This window comes from Phyllopteryx taeniolatus, chromosome 10, assembly GCF_024500385.1.
Source record: "Phyllopteryx taeniolatus isolate TA_2022b chromosome 10, UOR_Ptae_1.2, whole genome shotgun sequence".
NCBI lineage: Eukaryota > Metazoa > Chordata > Actinopteri > Syngnathiformes > Syngnathidae > Phyllopteryx > Phyllopteryx taeniolatus.
Window position 1 is genome coordinate 15549062 of NC_084511.1, and position 17064 is coordinate 15566125.

Sequence of the window (17064 nt, forward strand, 5' to 3'; positions counted from 1 at the left end):
TATTATGCCTCAGTTATAATGGGAGGGTTTCTCTTTTCTATGATGCTGATGATGTTGCATCTCAAAATATGTGTCCCAGATGATGGGAGTTTATAGGGGGAGTTGTGGGACAGGGACAGAAAGATGAGTTCATTAAAAAGAGAGATTGGTCAGCCACAAATGACTGAGTGTGAAGTTAACATTACATAAAGACTGGGTATTGTTTTGAACCCTGTCAAAAGTTTGGACATGCTATGGAATGAGAAACATTGTTCATACCGTTGACTAGTGGTGTACATTTTCTGTTCTTGTCCTCATTAGGGTCGCAAGTTATCTGGAGCTTATCCCAGATGCCTTTGGGTGAAAGGCTGAGTACACTCCCGACTGGTCGCCAGCAAATTGAAGGGCACAAATAGACAAACAACCATTCACACTTACAATCACACCTATGGACAATTTAGAGCCTCTGTAAGGCTCACCTGATCATCATTGCCAGATTGTTCACTATGTGCCCATGCAAGACTCTCCAGCACTTTTTTTGTGGATTGATCTTCCGTGCCAACCCTGTCTGCCCCTGACCTTCCTGCCTCGTCGTTCTCTCGGTAATCCCCTCAGTCTTCTGCCCCCGACCACAAATTCTGCTTTAGCACGTTTGCTTGGCCACATGGCTGTTTGGTGTTTTGCTACAACGACAACAAAGTGTGAATTTACCCATTCCTCTGTGGATTACAGAACATAATATGGCCTGGCCCTAAATCCCTTTCCAATCTCCGAAAATTCCTAATCTGGATTTTGAAGTTGAGTGCTATTTATCTCGACTTTGAAGTTAACTGCTCTGCGACTCACCCGTTTGTTGATGGACTTGTCGGTAGTTGTTGTGAAAAGTAAATTCCAACTATTCTTTGAGGTCCGGTGTACTGTACTTGCATTCTACACATGCCCGTGTCAGGCCGGAGCTGAGATTCAAACATAGAATCTCATAACTGTTAAGTAGATGTCCCAACCACTAGTCCACCATGCTATCAAACCCAAACACAACCATTCAATTGTACCTATGCCACACACCGCCTGAATCTCAAATGGTATGGTCCTGTGTCACTCTCTGTGAATTTTGTTTTTGTTTTATTATGAATTTCAAAAGAAGAGCAATTAAATAAAAAGAAAGTATTACGTGTTCAAATAAAGTGCTTAACTTCAGAATAATTCTTTGAAAGAAACTAACAAAATACAAATAATTTTGATCATATGGGTAGAAGCGGGGCACGGTGGACGACTGGTGAGAGCGTCTGCCTAACAGTTCTGAGGACCAGGGATCAATCCCCGGCCCCGCCTGTGTGGAGTTTGCATGTTCTCCCGTGCCTACGTGGGTTTAAATTGCCCGTAGGTGTGAATGTGAGTGCGGATGGTTGTTTGTTTGTATGTGCCCTGAGATTGGCTGGCAACCAGTTCAGGGTGTACCCTCCCTCCTGCCCGTTGATAGCTGGGATTAGCTCCAGCACGACAGCGACCCTTGTGAGGAGAAGCGGCTCAGAAAATTGATGGATGGATGGGTAGAAGCAAAATCATGCATTGTAAAAATGCATTATACATAGGTAGAAGGGTTTTCCAGAATTTTGAGGTCAACTTTGGGGGTGCGTATTATACATGGGTGCGCATTATACACGCTAAATCACAGTAGTTTAACATAGTTATTATTCTGTTGTATGAATGGCAACAGGTGGAAACACAGGTTTAGTGTACCTTCTGCCATTTAGTGGAGTGTTTAATTTAACTGCCTGTCACGATAAGTCATTGGCATAGATAGATGAACAAAGCTACATTATTATTTTTTTTTTTTTAGTAAATAAGAATTTCTTTTGACCAATTGTGCCATAAGAGATCATCAATCACTGTTGTACCCACTGGCAACAGATTTTAAATTTTAGTGCCCAAACACATCCTCTTTGCTGCTTCTTATTTTCCTTGTTTTACATCCAATCAACTTACCAAGTATCCTGAGTCTGTTGACAGCCCCATGCAATGCGAAGAAGGCCCACAGCACCTGTGATGAGTCCACACAAAGCAGCCTTCCACGGCCCACTCCATTCACCCCGTGGTGCACCTCTCCATTGGGCAGCAGACTGAAGCTGAGCACATCTCCGGAGCACGGCATGGGGAAGCCACGATGCACCACCCAGTACTCCTTACGGTCCAGCAGAACCTCAGGGTCTGCCGGCAGGTCCCCGGCGTGTAGACTAGCTGGGTCACAGGACGTCAAACCAAACAAAAGCGCCCCAAAGTAAGGCAGACCCAGATGGCCAACCTCAACGTATAAAGTCTCTCCCGTGTGCAGCGGCCGATCACTGAACACAATAGTTCGACTGCTGTCCAGAAAGTGGATACAGGCAGCTGAGCGGTCTGCAGACAGTATGATGTCAGAGCCGCGGATGGGGTGAAAGTGCAAGTTGCTGTCCAGCAGGGAGGGATGGCTGCGGACCACCCTGGAGAATCCGGTAGAGCCAGATGAGGCTGGCATGATGGAAGAAGAGTGGGAAGAGTAGCAAGGGATTAGCTGAGTGTGTGTATTGAGCTGGATGTTGGCCATCTTGGCTGCGGCAGCCTGGTTGTTCTCTAGTTGATTGTTGTTGTAATTGGCCGAGTCATGGCTGCTTTGGGACAGATAGGCACTCAGGCGAGCTGCGCTCAGGCAGCTCAATCCAACGCTCTCAGCAAATGTGCTTTCTGTATGGAGAGAAGAAGTGTGTGACTTAATTATGTGGAGGTCATGTCCTGTAAACTCAATTGCTCTTAGGCTGAAAATGTTATCTACAGTCCCCTCCAAAAGTATTGGAACGGCAAGGTCAATTTCTTTGTTTTTGTTGTATACTGAAGACATTTGGGTTTCAGATCAAAAGTTCAGAATTCCTATTTTCATTTCATGGTATTTACATCTAGATCGGTTAAACAACTCAGGACAGAGCACCTTTTGTTTGACGCCACTCACTTTTCAAGTGAGCAAAAGTATTGGAACATACATTATTAAATTAATATTAAATGATTAGCATTTAATATTTGGTGGCATAACCCTCACTTGCAATAACTTCATCAAGACTGCAACCCATTAAGTTCACCAAACTGTTGCATTCTTCATTTAAAATGCTTTTCCAGGCCTTTACTATAGCCTTTTTCAGTTCTGGATTGTTTCAGGAGGTTTCGCTATTAGTTTGGATGCATTTCTCTGTAAATTGCCAGACAAAATGTTTTTGTAGACTTCAGGATTTATTCTGCTGCTACCATCATGAGTTACATCATCAATAAAGACAAGTGAGCCCATTCCAGAAGCAGCCATGCAAGCCTAAGCCAAGACATTACCTCCACCATGCTTCAGAGTTGAGCTTGTGTGTTTTGGATCATAAGCAGATCCTTTCTTTCTCCAAACTTTGGCCTTTCCATCACTTTGGTAGAGGTTACTCTTGATCTCATCAGTCCATAAAACTTTGTTCCAAAACTTTTGTGGCTCATCTCTGTACTTCTTTGTAAAATACAATCTGGCCTTACGATTCTTTTGCTGATGAGTGGTTTGCATCATGTGCTATGGCCTGTGCATTTCTTCTCTAGAAGTCTTCTTCGAACAGTGGATTGTTATACCTTCACCCCTGCCCTGTGGAGGTTGGCAAACCGTTTTGTCTGGCAATTTAAAGAAAAATGCATCCAAACTAATCGGGAGAAGCTTCATCATGCAACAAGACAATGACCCAAAACACACTGCCAACACAACAAAGGACTTCATCAGGGGGAAAAAGTGGAACGTCTTAGACTGGCCAAGTCAATCACCGGACCTTAACCAAATAGAGTATTCAATGTTATTCACTTTAAGAATATCATACTACTTGGATATATATCATACTAATTGTATTTTCATTTGTTGGACTATTTCTTTATTTCGGAATACTACAAAGAGTAGCGATTTGATTCTGATTTGGAAGTCCATTACTGTCAACATGAATAATGAATCAGGATTTAGAGGGCGAGCCTGTGATCCCTGTTATATAGTTAACATTTATTTGATCAAATAATCATCCATCCATCCATCCACCCATTTTCTGAGCCGCTTCTCCTCACTAGGGTCACGGGCGTGCTGGAGCCTATCCCAGCTATCATCGGGCAGGAGGCGGGGTACACCCTGAACTGGTTGCCAGCCAATCGCAGGGCAAATACAAACAAACAACCATCCGCACTCACATTCACACCTACGGGCAATTTAGAGTTGTCAATTAACCTACCATGCATGTTTTGGGGATGTGGGAGGAAACCGGAGAAAACCCACGCAGGCACGGGGAGAACATGCAAACACCACACAGGCCCCGGTCCTCAGAACTGTGTGGCAGACGCTCTAACCAGTCGTCCACCGTGCCGCCATTAAATAATCAACTCTTTGATATGTTTTATAAGCACCTTTTCATTTTTTTACCTCGTCTACAATGACCTGGCCCATCTGTGCATTTTGAAAATCAAATGTGGCCTTTGCGCACAAATGTCTGCCCACACTGACCTATGAAAAAGGTACAATGGGTCACAGAAGCACCTCACGGAGCTCAATTATTTTAATTTTTTTGTTGTTGTTTTGCAAGTGTAAAAAGAAGTTAAAACAACAAATACAAGTGATGACGCATAAGATCACACTGGATAAAGGTATTGAGGTACGCAGAAGTCTTACTGCTTTGAATGTGAGTCCGCCAGTGCATAGTCTTCGTCTCATCTCACTTTCTCTGAACACCCCTTGCTGAAGTTTCAAGGTGTTAAGGTTGTCGTCCCAATAAAAACAGTCACATGCTAAGACTGAAATTGGTTACTGCAGACACGGTAGGAGCCAGCAATAAATAATAAAACAGCACAATTAGTAAAATTTGCATTTTGTATTGCAATATGTCACTAAAAGTCAAATAAAAGGTTACTTAATCTTGGATGCACGTTGAGCTGAGGTCTTGTGTGGCGGCATTTTCAATTTCAGACTAATGCAATGTTAGATGCGTATTTTCCTCTAAAATTTTGTTGTAGTATGACTTCTAAATGTTGACTTTCCACAGTACCTTACACGTAATGCATGCATGATTAGCAGGGACTTTTTCGAGCCTAATACAAATAACAGTGTAAGGCATTTTATTACTGTCCCCATGACTTCCCTCCCTCTGATGAACTCACTACACTACTGCATTGTAAACGTTTCGAAACACAAGTGCTATAAACAAATCTGGCACGAGTCGAGTCTCATTTGACTTATGGTTCATTCCTTTATGACTATTTCTAGTGATGGCGTATAGCAGATGAGCGCACTGGCCCCTCACCAAAGCTCCTGGGATCTGCCGCCTTGACCAAACATGGCTATAGCTCCTCTCAGACGGAATATAAACAGAGTAAGGGAGGGAACTACAGGCCAGGTGGTTATGGAAATAAAAGGAAACACCAAGGGGCCCAACAAAGCGCGGGAAAGAAATGCTGAAAGACTGTTGAAGAAGTCATTATTGGAGTGTGCACTTCAGCAAAATGGAGACTGGATATCTCTGTATGTTGTTGCTCACACTGTGATGCTTCTACCTATGTGTGCAGTCCAAAGTTGACATAGGAACTGGGCGGCACAGCTGCTCTCTGCCCTCTCTGGAAGCTGCTTAAATTAGCTCTGTATTTATTGACACGATGTAAATATGTTCCTGAGGTTTAGCAGTCGTCAAAGCTGTGTTTAACCTACACGGGCCTTCAAGTTGACCTTTTAAATTGTCCAAGTCCGATAAAAATGTAATTTTCATTATCTGACATAGATTACGTGCTCAGATTCCCCTGACTGAACAACTGTCCTTAGTCTCGATGAAGCAATCACAGATTAGCTGTAAGAAAATTGGCTGAAAAGGAACAACCTTGCATTGGATAGCATTTATGATGCTTAGGTGTCTTCTCAGGCAGTATGCACCGAAGCGGGATGTACACACAGCCATTGCGGCTTCCCCTATCAAAGATAATTAGTTGCGGAGCGGCATCAACATGACAGTGACATTTGTTTTCAACACAAACAAATGATGGAAGTGACTCTCAAGTGTTAATCTTAATAAAACCTTCACACCGGCGGGGTTTTGCCTATACGCCTCTGATACTACATCGAAAGCCAACACCCAATGCTGCATTGGTGCCTTACACCCGGACGTAAAAAGCTGGTTTAGATGGCCAGTGTGCAAGGGAATATAGACAATTGTGAGGGGTATTATAAAAATGTGTTGTCCTTTCAGTATGATCCAGTGCCGTTCGACGCCTTTGCGCATTTATCATGTTAACCCTTTATTTTAAAGTGTATCCACTGGTAGAAAAATTTCAATTAAAATTGTAAATATATTTAAATTCAGTATATACTTTTAGAAGCATGATTTACTTTTAGAATGATCAAAGTTCAAATATTTTTACTATAATAATTTTATCGTATAATAATAATGAAATGTGTCATGATTGTGATCATAATGTAATAATAATAATTTGTACTGTGCTATTATTTGTAGTAGTAGTAGTCATTATTGTTATTGTAAAAGTAAATCATAGATCAAATCCTTCTGTAACTTTAACATATTTGTATTAATTATATTCTAATAATGATCATATTGATAATCAGAAGAATGAATAATACTCACATCATGTAGTTCTAGTGCCTTAAAGTGAGGCATCCATTTTGACACATACAGGTGCATTTAAGTCATTGGAGCGATCCAATCTGATTAGTATTGTCTTTATAAGGTTGTTTTATGATACAGATACATTATTAAATTGTGTTATGATTGCTGCTTAGTGTAATGGCTCAGGTTGAGCAAGATGGCAGACAAACGCGACATTTACCAAGCAGCGTGACCTCCTGAGTGATGCCATAGATATCTATGATGGCCCAGAGTGGACAGCCGATGTTGAGGCCACAGTGAAAGAGGATTGGCTCGCCATCGTTGATACTGTAGAACACCCTGTCGTGGCGATCGGCCCAGAATGCCAGCACACTGTCCTTCAGGGCAAGTCTCTCAGGCAACGCCTTGGCCCAGTAGCCAGGCCGCGTCACCAAATCTGGGCAAGCATACTTGGGGATGTCGGATATGATTAAATCGCTGGGGTCCAGACTCGTGAAACCAAAGCGTAGAGCTCCACTCCAGCCGGTGTGCACGCCGGTGAGACGAAGCCGCACCTGAATCAGAAGCATTGATATAGTTATACTGTTTGTAGACAATAGGTGCCAGAGTACTTCAAGGTGAGAAAAGAGTGAGTGGCTACCACTGACCTGAACTGAAACAACTTGCCGTGTTTGGGGTTGCGCCACCACACATACCACAAACATTTCAGATTTCTAAAAAAATTTCCTTAAAGGCACAGTAAAATGACCCAAAATATGTCTTGTACATTTACACACAACAGAGAAGAGTATTGTTAACAAGCCAGACAAATTTGAATAAATAACAAAAATGCAAAGTATGTGAAATCAGGCATCAATATATTCAAGTATTGAAATGTTCTTTCAGCTTTCAGATGCTGTGGGTGTGTCGCTGAATGCTCTGAAAACCCAGCCCTTGGAACTTTTAGCTGTCAATCAAATACATGCCTTCTCCTAAGCTGGGAGAGGAGAATTCCCAGCGATGCACATTGCACACGTTCTCACAGGCCAGTGAGAAACATTTCACAATCATAAGAACACGTTTGTGCCATAATCCGAGCAATAGAATAGTCATTTAGTGAGCTAGTTCCGCTATAATAATGTTACAGTAACGACATCTGAATTTCTTTTTTGTAAACTTTTGAATCGACTTACCTGGTGACATAAAAAAATACGGTCGGTGTTCTGTCTCCCTTGTAAGCATTTTACCTCACATAACTGCTTCTTTTCGATTGCCATGTCACACATTCAAACAGGGGTCGGGAACTTATGGCTCACGAGCCACGTGTTTTTTTTTTGTTTTTTTTGAGGACTGCATCTGGCTCGCAGATAAATCTTAGCTGACAGTTCTTAACACGATAAATAATGAATAATTCCACTGCCATTTTAGTAAAATATTACAGAAACCACAGTGTTAAAAGTAACGTTCAAACTACAAAATATTTTCATGCCTTTTAATCCATCCATCCATTTTCTACCACAATGCAGTTGGCTGGAGCCAATGCCAGCTACCCTTCTGGGTACAGTAGGGTCAGACATCAAAACTAAATTTTTATTGGATAATCAGGTAGCCTACCCAGGTTGCTGTAAGGTCAAGAAGGAAACTTCCCTTCTTTAAACCAAATAGTCAGGTAGCTTTTGATGAAGAGGGCGAAAAGAAAGAAAGATGAGGTGACCCCGGACGGTTGAACAGGTGAAGCTGTACATCAAGCAAGAATGGGAAAGAATTCCACCTACAAAGCTTCAACAATTATTGTCCTCAGTTCCCAAACGTTTATTGAATACTGTTAAAAGAAAAGGTGATGTAAAACAGTGGTAAACATGACCCTGTCCCAGCTTTTTTGGAACGTGTTGCAGCCATAAAATTCTAAGTCAATGATTATTTGCTAAAAACAATCAAGTTTATCAGTTTGAACATTAAATATCTTGTCTTTGTCGTGTATTCAATTAAATATAGGTTGAACATGATTTGCAAATCATTGTATTCTGTTTTTATTTATGTTTAACACAACGTCCAAACTTCATCGGAATTGGGGTTGTAAAAAAGATTAAGACAAACCTACGATCACAAATAACGGATGGAAGCCTCAATGTCAATGCATGAAGCTTAATGTCACCACATATCAACAAGACTACAAAGCCATCAGCAAAACCATGCAACCAGAAGTTCCATTGATGGTACGAAATATTGTTCAGTATAACAATGTTATTAAAAAGAATACATGCAGAGACTTATTATAAAATGGTTGGTCTTGCTTAAAAATGCACACTTTTAGTTGTATTCTGTGTTAAACAATATTATATGGCCCTCGGAGAAAGGTTCTCGACCCCTGGGCTAGAAGAAGGCTAAAAATCATCATTCACACCATTTCACGGCTTTCTCAATCACCCTGCCTGGACTTCCTCTAAGTGTGAGATGACATAGAAGGGTTTGTTTACTATTGCCACCCGGAAGTACGTATGATGCCATGGTGAAAAGGTCTAATCATTTAAACTGCTCAATATGAACTTTAGCGGAGAATGGAAGCAAACTGACCTTCTCGTAGAGGTGGATGGGCCTGTGACTGAAGGTGATGCCATTGCAGAAGCTGTTCTTCCGAGTGGCGCGACGTAGCTGTCCATCCAGCCTAATATTCTTTCCCTTGGAGAGGGGGTGAAAGCGGGGCGACTCCATACCAACGCGAAGTGGATGTGCGGACCTCCTTTCAAGTCCGCTCCCATTATTGGGTAGGTTGTAATAATGCCTGTTTGCCACTGGACGGGGTTGCAGAGTCGCATCTGAAAATTTAGAGCAAAACAGGAAAAAAAAATAATATTTTTCCACTTTAAAAATACAATTTAACATCAACACATGCGAACAGCATGTTTGTGTTGTGTGACTCTGACAATGTCAAATCATGAAAGTTGGTGACAGGAGCTGCTGGTAAAAGAAGCTAAGAAGCACCCAATAACTCCTGTGCAAGTGGTCCACAGCAGTTGCTTTAGAGCAGTGTTTCCCAACCTTTATTTAACATTTGAAAAATCTCATGGAACACCAACAAACAGGAATGTCACAAAAAAGTATGAATACTGAAATAATAATGATTTTGTCTCAATGAACTCACAAACTGACCTACTTAAAATATGGGCCTGTACACAAATCTGATATGCTCACATGAAGCCATGATTTGTTCTGTTGTATCAATGCCAACACGTGGATACACAAGTTTTCTTGTACCTTCTACAGTCTATCCATCCATCCATTTTCTGAGCCGCTTCTCCTCACTAGGGTCGCGGGCCTTGCTGGAGCCCATCCCAGCCATCATCGGGCAGGAGGCGGGGTACACCCTGAACTGATTGCCAGCCAATCGCAGGGCACATACAAACAAACAACCATTCGCACTCACATTCACACCAACGGGCAATTTAGAGTCACCAATTAATGCATGTTTTTGGGATGTGGGAGGAAACCGGAGTGCCCGGAGAAAACCCACGCAGGCACGGGGAGAACATGCAAACTCCACACAGGCGGGGCCGGGGATTGAACCCCGGTCCTCAGAACTGTGAGGCTGACGCTCTAACCAGTCGTCCACCGTGCCGCCCTTCTACAATCTAATGGAAGATAATTTAATTGTTCTCCCTGTTACTATGCATTGTTGACGCAGATGCATGAATAAAGATATATTTGTAATTTACTGGTTCCTTCTGAATCATTTTAATAAGAACTTCAAACTGTGAGGCCACCTGTCTCATCATATTGTCCTGATGCTCTGACAGTCCCTCTAGATGAAGGTGGAGGGCAGCAAGCTGCTCATCCTGGTTCGAGAGGCATTGACCCTGCGCTTGAAGGGCTTTGCGCACCAGGTCTGAATCTGCTGGGTCCATTTTATGGCCAGTTTGTTCTGCCATGAACGGAACAGAGGATAGGACCCAAAAATGCACGACGCCAAAACAAATGGACAGTTTCAAAAAGAGAGATTTAAAGAGGAGCAGTTGTGTACGAGACAGGGGGAAAACAACAACCGGAACACACACCCATGACACAAACACTCAATAGTCCTTTTATTGTCTCCTCATAGTCCAGGAAAAATCCCCACTATTCTTTTATCTTTAATTATGTTGTCATACAAAGAAGTGCCCTAAGACATCACATTATATAGAATTTATCAAGGGTTTACAAATCAAACAAGGATGATTTGGGTTAATTTCATATGGAGGCGGCACGGTGGACGACTGGTTAGAGCGTCTGCCTCACAGTTCTAAGGACCCGGGTTCAATCCCCGGCCCCGCCTGTGTGGAGTTTGCATGTTCTCCCCGTGCCTGTGTGTTTTTTCTCCGGGAACTCCGGTTTCTTCCCACATCCCAAAAACATGCATTAATTGGAGCCTCTAAATTCCCCGGTCGGTGTGAATGTGAGTGCAAATGGTTGTTTGTTTGAATGTGCCCTGTGATTGGCTGGCAACCAGTTCATGGTGTAGCCCGCCTCCTGCCCGATGACAGCTGGGATAGGCTCCAGCACGCCTGTGACCCTAGTGAGGAGAAGCAGCTCAGAAAATGGATGGATGGAATTTCATATGGAATCAAATATACTGTAGCTGCAAAAGCTTGCCATTTCTTATGGACAATAAAGTCAGCCGTTTTAAACAAAGCAGCCATTATACAGAAAATAAATACATGAATTACTGCAGAAGTATTAAATTTAAACATGTTCCACAGTACATTTCATAAATTAGTCATTGCTACAAATTATATACTGTCTGAACTATGCAGCTCTTTTATTTATATATTTGTACATGACCTACTGTGATGGCTTCAGTTAAAGCAACAGTAAGAAATGTTTCAAGAGGTATTGCTGTTGTTTTGAGTACCTTTTGTTGTTTAATTTGTTAGTCAATCAGTTAACACGATTACACGAAAACTACACAATAAAGTTTCATGAACCTATGACACGTGTCAACTAAGACAAACTCAAATTTTGGTACAAATCTAAAAATATTTGCGTTGTTTTGAGTTAGAATGGAACCGTTTCGTCCCGGAATGCAAATGGTTGAGTCCCGTCCAAGGAATCCTACTTAACGTATTGCATTATAACCAGTTAATTTTTGTTAGACAAAGTAGTTTTCTCTGTTTGCTGTTTGGACAGTGGCAGTTCTAGGGGGATCGAGGGGGAGCCAGTACCCCCTTAACATTGTGCCTGGACCCCCTGTGAACTCCCTTCATACAATTACTATGCAGTACTATAGTAGAACAGTAGCATCAGCTGCTTATGCACACTAACTACACACTTGCTGCACAACGAAAATGAGCAAGGAGTCACTACACAGAGCACACCTACAAAAACACAACAAAAACGAAAACCAACAGGTAAGTAAAACACAGATTATTATTAAACTATTATTATAAGGGAAACACAAAAAACGTCAAACATTAAAATGTATAATACGTGCTGTAAATATTGAAATTGTGATATTGCCCCGGCGCAAAAGGCGGAAATAACGCATGTTTCAGTTCAGTATTCCTTTGGGATCTTTCAGTACATTTTGCTGTAAACCCCAGCACAAAGTTACCATCTACCTGGCAGAAGCAACTTGGTTACAGAACCAACGAACAATTACTACAAACAACAGTAGCCTATTGTAATAAATGTCATTTATATAGGCCTACTGTGTTGCCGAAATGTTGTGTATTCTTCTCCACTGCTCCTTGTTGCCAAATCGGAATATGTGATACATAGATGTTTAGCTTCAGCTAATTTACAGTCTGCGTCACTGCATGGTCAGGCTTTAGAACGCAATGAAAGAATTATGTGTGTGCGTGTGCGCGCGTGCGTGCGGGTGTCTGTATTTGCGTGAGCGTGCGTGCGTGTCTGGGTGTGCATGCATGCCGTACGCGTGTGTTTTCAAAATTGTGCCTCAGTGAAATTGGTCTGGAACCGCCACTGTGTTTGGATGACAAAGGAAGCATTTCGTATTCCCTCAAGACTAAAAAATTGTACTGTTGATCCATCTTACATCATGTACCACATACTATGGTTTGTATAGATCTTCTCTTCTTCCTAATTCTTGTCTGAGCACACACTGCTGGATGCAGAAGCGGCCGGCTTGTAAACAACCCTGTGAAAATGTTGCACTGTTGGTAAACATTCAGTTTTGAGGAAGGCTCTGCGCTCTACTGGGTGCTCCTACGCTTTTGGAGCAACTGTGTGAAATACAAATCAACAGTGGTAAATGCGCTTGGTGAAAATAGCTAAAAGAAGCTAAAGAAGGAGATGAATGTACACTCTAGACAATTTTCCCCTAATTAACAACATATCACATAGCAAGGGGAATTTGATGATCATTTAATGATGTGACATCCATCCATCCATCCATCCATTTTCTGAGCCGCTTCTCCTCACTAGGGTCGCGGGCGTGCTGGAGCCTATCCCAGCTGTCATCGGGCAGGAGGCGGGGTACACCCTGAACTGGTTGCCAGCCAATCGCAGGGCACATAGAAACAAACAACCATTCACACTCACAGTCATGCCAACGGGCAATTTAGAGTCTCCAATTAATGCATGTTTTTGGGATGTGGGAGGAAACCGGAGTGCCCGGAGAAAACCCACGCAGGCACGGGGAGAAGATGCAAACTCCACACAGGCGGGGCCGGGGATTGAACCCGGGTCCTCAGAACTGTGAGGCTGACGCTCTAACCAGTCGTCCACCGTGCCGCCTAATGATGTGGAAAATATTCCCCTCAAACTGCCTTCAACACTTTCCATTAAAAAACTTTATGCATTTCTCAATTGATTACAGGAATGTCAGAATCCCAAATGTAAATAATAAATATGCAATGCTCAACCAATTTTAAAATAGGATTATACGTGTTTAATTTAGATTCTGGCTACCATTTACTGTAAGTCTATTGATAATTTGATGATTACCTTCATGAGTTCATTGAGGAATCAGTGGTGCTGGGAGGCTGCTAATCCTAATAGCACTGTGCAAACTCCTCCACTTTAGTCTGTTTTATTTAGAGGTGGGTTAGACAAAGTCCTTTCTGTTCTTTCGATGCAGTCATTTCTGTTGCACCGCTTACCTTGTTTCATAGTTTTCACACAGTTAGTGGATAGTTTTTTTTCCCCCATGCTTCGTACCAGTATTGTACCTGATGCATTTCTTGAAGTCTCGGCGCCCTTTGCACAATGGTCATTGCACCGGACTATTGCTCTATTAGTCATTCAAACTGCTCTCATTGCTCGAGAACTCTGCATCTTTTTTGCACAATTGTCAAAAATATATATATATATAGTGTACCGGCATTACCAGATTACTAGCAACCTTTTATTGCTTTTATTTATAGTGACAGTTTTTCTCAATGTTTTTATGTCTCAAAGGTATTCTCTGTTAATTGACTGTCTGTTGTCGTACTAGAGCGGCTCCAACTACCGGAGACAAATTCCTTGTGTGTTTTTGACATATTTGGAAAATAAAGATGATTCTGAATTAGTTTAATGAAAGTTCATGAACTAGTTTATATTTTGTGCGTACGTGAACTGAACTTAGTTCATTTCTGACTGATGAACGTAATAGAAAACCTGTTGATTCTGGCATCTGTGAACGGTTTTTGAACGAAAGTTCATTTTCATTCAAGCGTGGCAGGTTTTGCTCGGGACTTCCAGGACAAACCCATTTGAACACACTACATACGAGCCTTCAATTGTCAGCAGTTAAAGGCTGCATTTTGCAACCGATTCAGTGCGGCCACGGCCGCCATTCATGGCAGGCACGTCGCAGCTGCGTGAGAATGCGAAATGCGTTAAGAGACACTGTGTAAATGGGAGTGAATGTGTTTTTCGGTGGTTCTTTTGTAATACAGTACATAATGTAATTGTAAAAAAATTATTACTAGGAAAATTATTATTTGTATCAGAATACTTTCGTTCAAACTGTACAAACACACTGTCATGATATGGAATTTATTTTGCATTGTAATATAAGAATAAATAAAATAAAATATTTTGTTAATATAAGTCAGCCAGAGCTGCCAGGAATGCAAAGTTAATGTCCTTTCACCATCGTTCCTGTCATACTGTGTTGCGTGTTTTTGTTTGCAAATTAAGGGCAAAATTCCTGTTTTTGTTTTAATTCTTACTTTTAAAAAAAGACCATTCAAACAACGTGTTTTCGTCCTGTTTTTGAGATTGTAGGTTGAACGCTGCAGCTGCATAGCTACAAGTGTGGACTGAATGGGTGGCAACAATGGGGAAATGAAATGCCAGTATTTTAAGGGGACTAGCCTGTCACCACTATCCATCCATTTTCCTTGCCGCTTATCCTCACTAGGGTCGCGGGTGTGCTGAAGCCTATCCCAGCTGTCATCGGGCAGGAGGCGGGGTACACCCTGAACTGGTTGCCAGCCAATCGCAGGGCACATACAAACAAACAACCATTTGCACTCACATTCACACCTACGGACAATTTAGAGTCTCCAATTAATGCATGTTTTTGGGATGTGGGAGGAAACCGGAGTGCCCGGAGAAAACCCACGCAGGCACGGGGAGAACATGCAAACTCCACACAGGAGGGGCCAGGGATTGAACCCCGGTCCTCAGAACTGTGAGGCTGACGCTCTAACCAGTCGTCCACCGTGCCGCCTGAAGTAATTTAATTACAATAAAATAATTTAATTACAGAAAGTTAGCACCCATTATTTCTGTCATGTTGTTATGTTGTTTTGACCTGACTGATTAGAATATACGATCTCACTAAAGCAGTGATTTCCAACCTTTATGGAGCCAAGGAACATATTTTACAATTGAAAAATCTCACGGCACACCAACAAATAAAAATGTCACAAAAAGTGGATACATTAATTACTGTATGTACTTCCTGCCATCTAATAGAAGACTATTAATTTGTTCTGTCTGTCACTATGCCTCAGTGGCATAAATATATGAACAAAGATACAAAGATTTTTTTTATTGTGTCTTTGTTGAAAGACCATGATAGCAAAATTTAGAAGCTTTTCATTATAGTAACTATTATGATTGCATAATGGCACAAGAAGACAAGATTTAAAGAAATACAGATAGTGCGGACCATGCAGGAAGTAAATGCTCCTCACCAAACAGTGACTAATTGAGTCCAAACCCACGCATCAGCGCGATGCTCGTAGCAGTAACCACATTGTATTTAGCCTGAGTGGGGGCGATGGAGCGGAACAAGCAGTAAATCAAAGCACCGTGAACTAATAATCACGTTATGTCCTTTTCGGTGTGAGGACACAAAAAGCGAAGGTAGTGAATCTTTTACAATAAACATAAAACTGATGTGCACAATCAGGAGTTGTTGCCTGGCAATCAATTGAGATTGTCCTCCATACCTGAGAGGCAGACCTGTCACTCCTAAGTGAAAAATAAAGACACATTTATCCAGTCAGTTGGAAATAAGAACACGCCTAAGGAGGAAAAACAAGACAGGAAATGGAACACAAGATGGGCAGCAAGGGGTATAGTAGTTAGCACACCTGCCTCACAGTTGTGAGATTCAGGGTTCTAATCCCGGCTCTGGCTTTCCTATGTGGAGTTGTGTTTGTTCTCTCCTTGCTTGTGTGGATTTTCTCGAGGTACTCCATCTTCCTCTAAGCCCCGCCCCACACCGAGCAACGTGACTGAACTGTCACGTAGTGTGCAGGGCTCTCCGATGATTTTTAATGAGCGGCGGACTGTCGGCCACTAGTTTTTCTGCGATTCGAAATTTTGAATTGTAGGTCGTATCACATGAGCTTTCCCAACAAAAATTACATTTCCAGGTAAGAAGCAAGATCCAGCCAGCAGCTGCCAAGCCGTAACTATGCAGTATAGTATATGTTTTACAATAGTACTTAACTATATTTATAGTTTCATATGATTTACTTGCTAAAACGTCTCTGTCGCCGAAATGCAGTCAATCTATGGGGTGATCGTTCCCAACAGCCTCTGAAGGGCCTATCTCACTGGCAGAGACATCACCGAGACTGCCCAGGCTGATCAGTCATGGCAACTCTGGGACCTGGGAGGCCAAAATGTTGTTTGCGCTCTCACCAGGAAGATGTCTGGGAGACATCTCTGGACAACGTGATAACCAATTCACCCAGAAGTCGCTGATATAGGTCGATATACAGTATATATATTCTTTGATATTCGTGAAGATGCGTCTCACACCCGGCCTGCCACAGCTGTTGAGGCAGTTCTACACAGCAGTCATCGAATCAGTCCTGTGTTCTTCTATCACAGTCTGGTTTGGTGCTGCTACAAAAAAGGACAAACTCCAACTGCAACAGACAATCAAAACTGCTGAACAGATTGTCGGTACCCCCCTACGCACCCTTGAGGACTTGCGAGCTGCCAGAACTAAGACAAGAGCATGCAAAATCCTCTTGGACACTCCACATCCTGGTCACCAGCTCTTCCAGCTCCTTCCCTCAGGTAGGCGCTA

At 42.2% G+C, this 17064-nt stretch overlaps 1 protein-coding gene across 2 annotated transcripts in view; it reads right to left on the reverse strand.

The window, feature by feature from the left end:
• neurl1b (neuralized E3 ubiquitin protein ligase 1B) overlaps nucleotides 1–17064 on the reverse strand; it is a 51816-nt gene that overhangs the window by 5916 nt on the left and 28836 nt on the right. For both annotated transcript variants that reach the window (XM_061788223.1, XM_061788224.1), the window contains exons 2-4: nucleotides 9165–9406; nucleotides 6832–7165; nucleotides 1966–2700 (exon numbers count right to left, since the gene is read on the reverse strand). In XM_061788223.1, coding sequence (XP_061644207.1) covers nucleotides 1966–2700; nucleotides 6832–7165; nucleotides 9165–9406 — 1311 coding nt within the window. The remainder of the gene's footprint in view (nucleotides 1–1965; nucleotides 2701–6831; nucleotides 7166–9164; nucleotides 9407–17064) is intronic.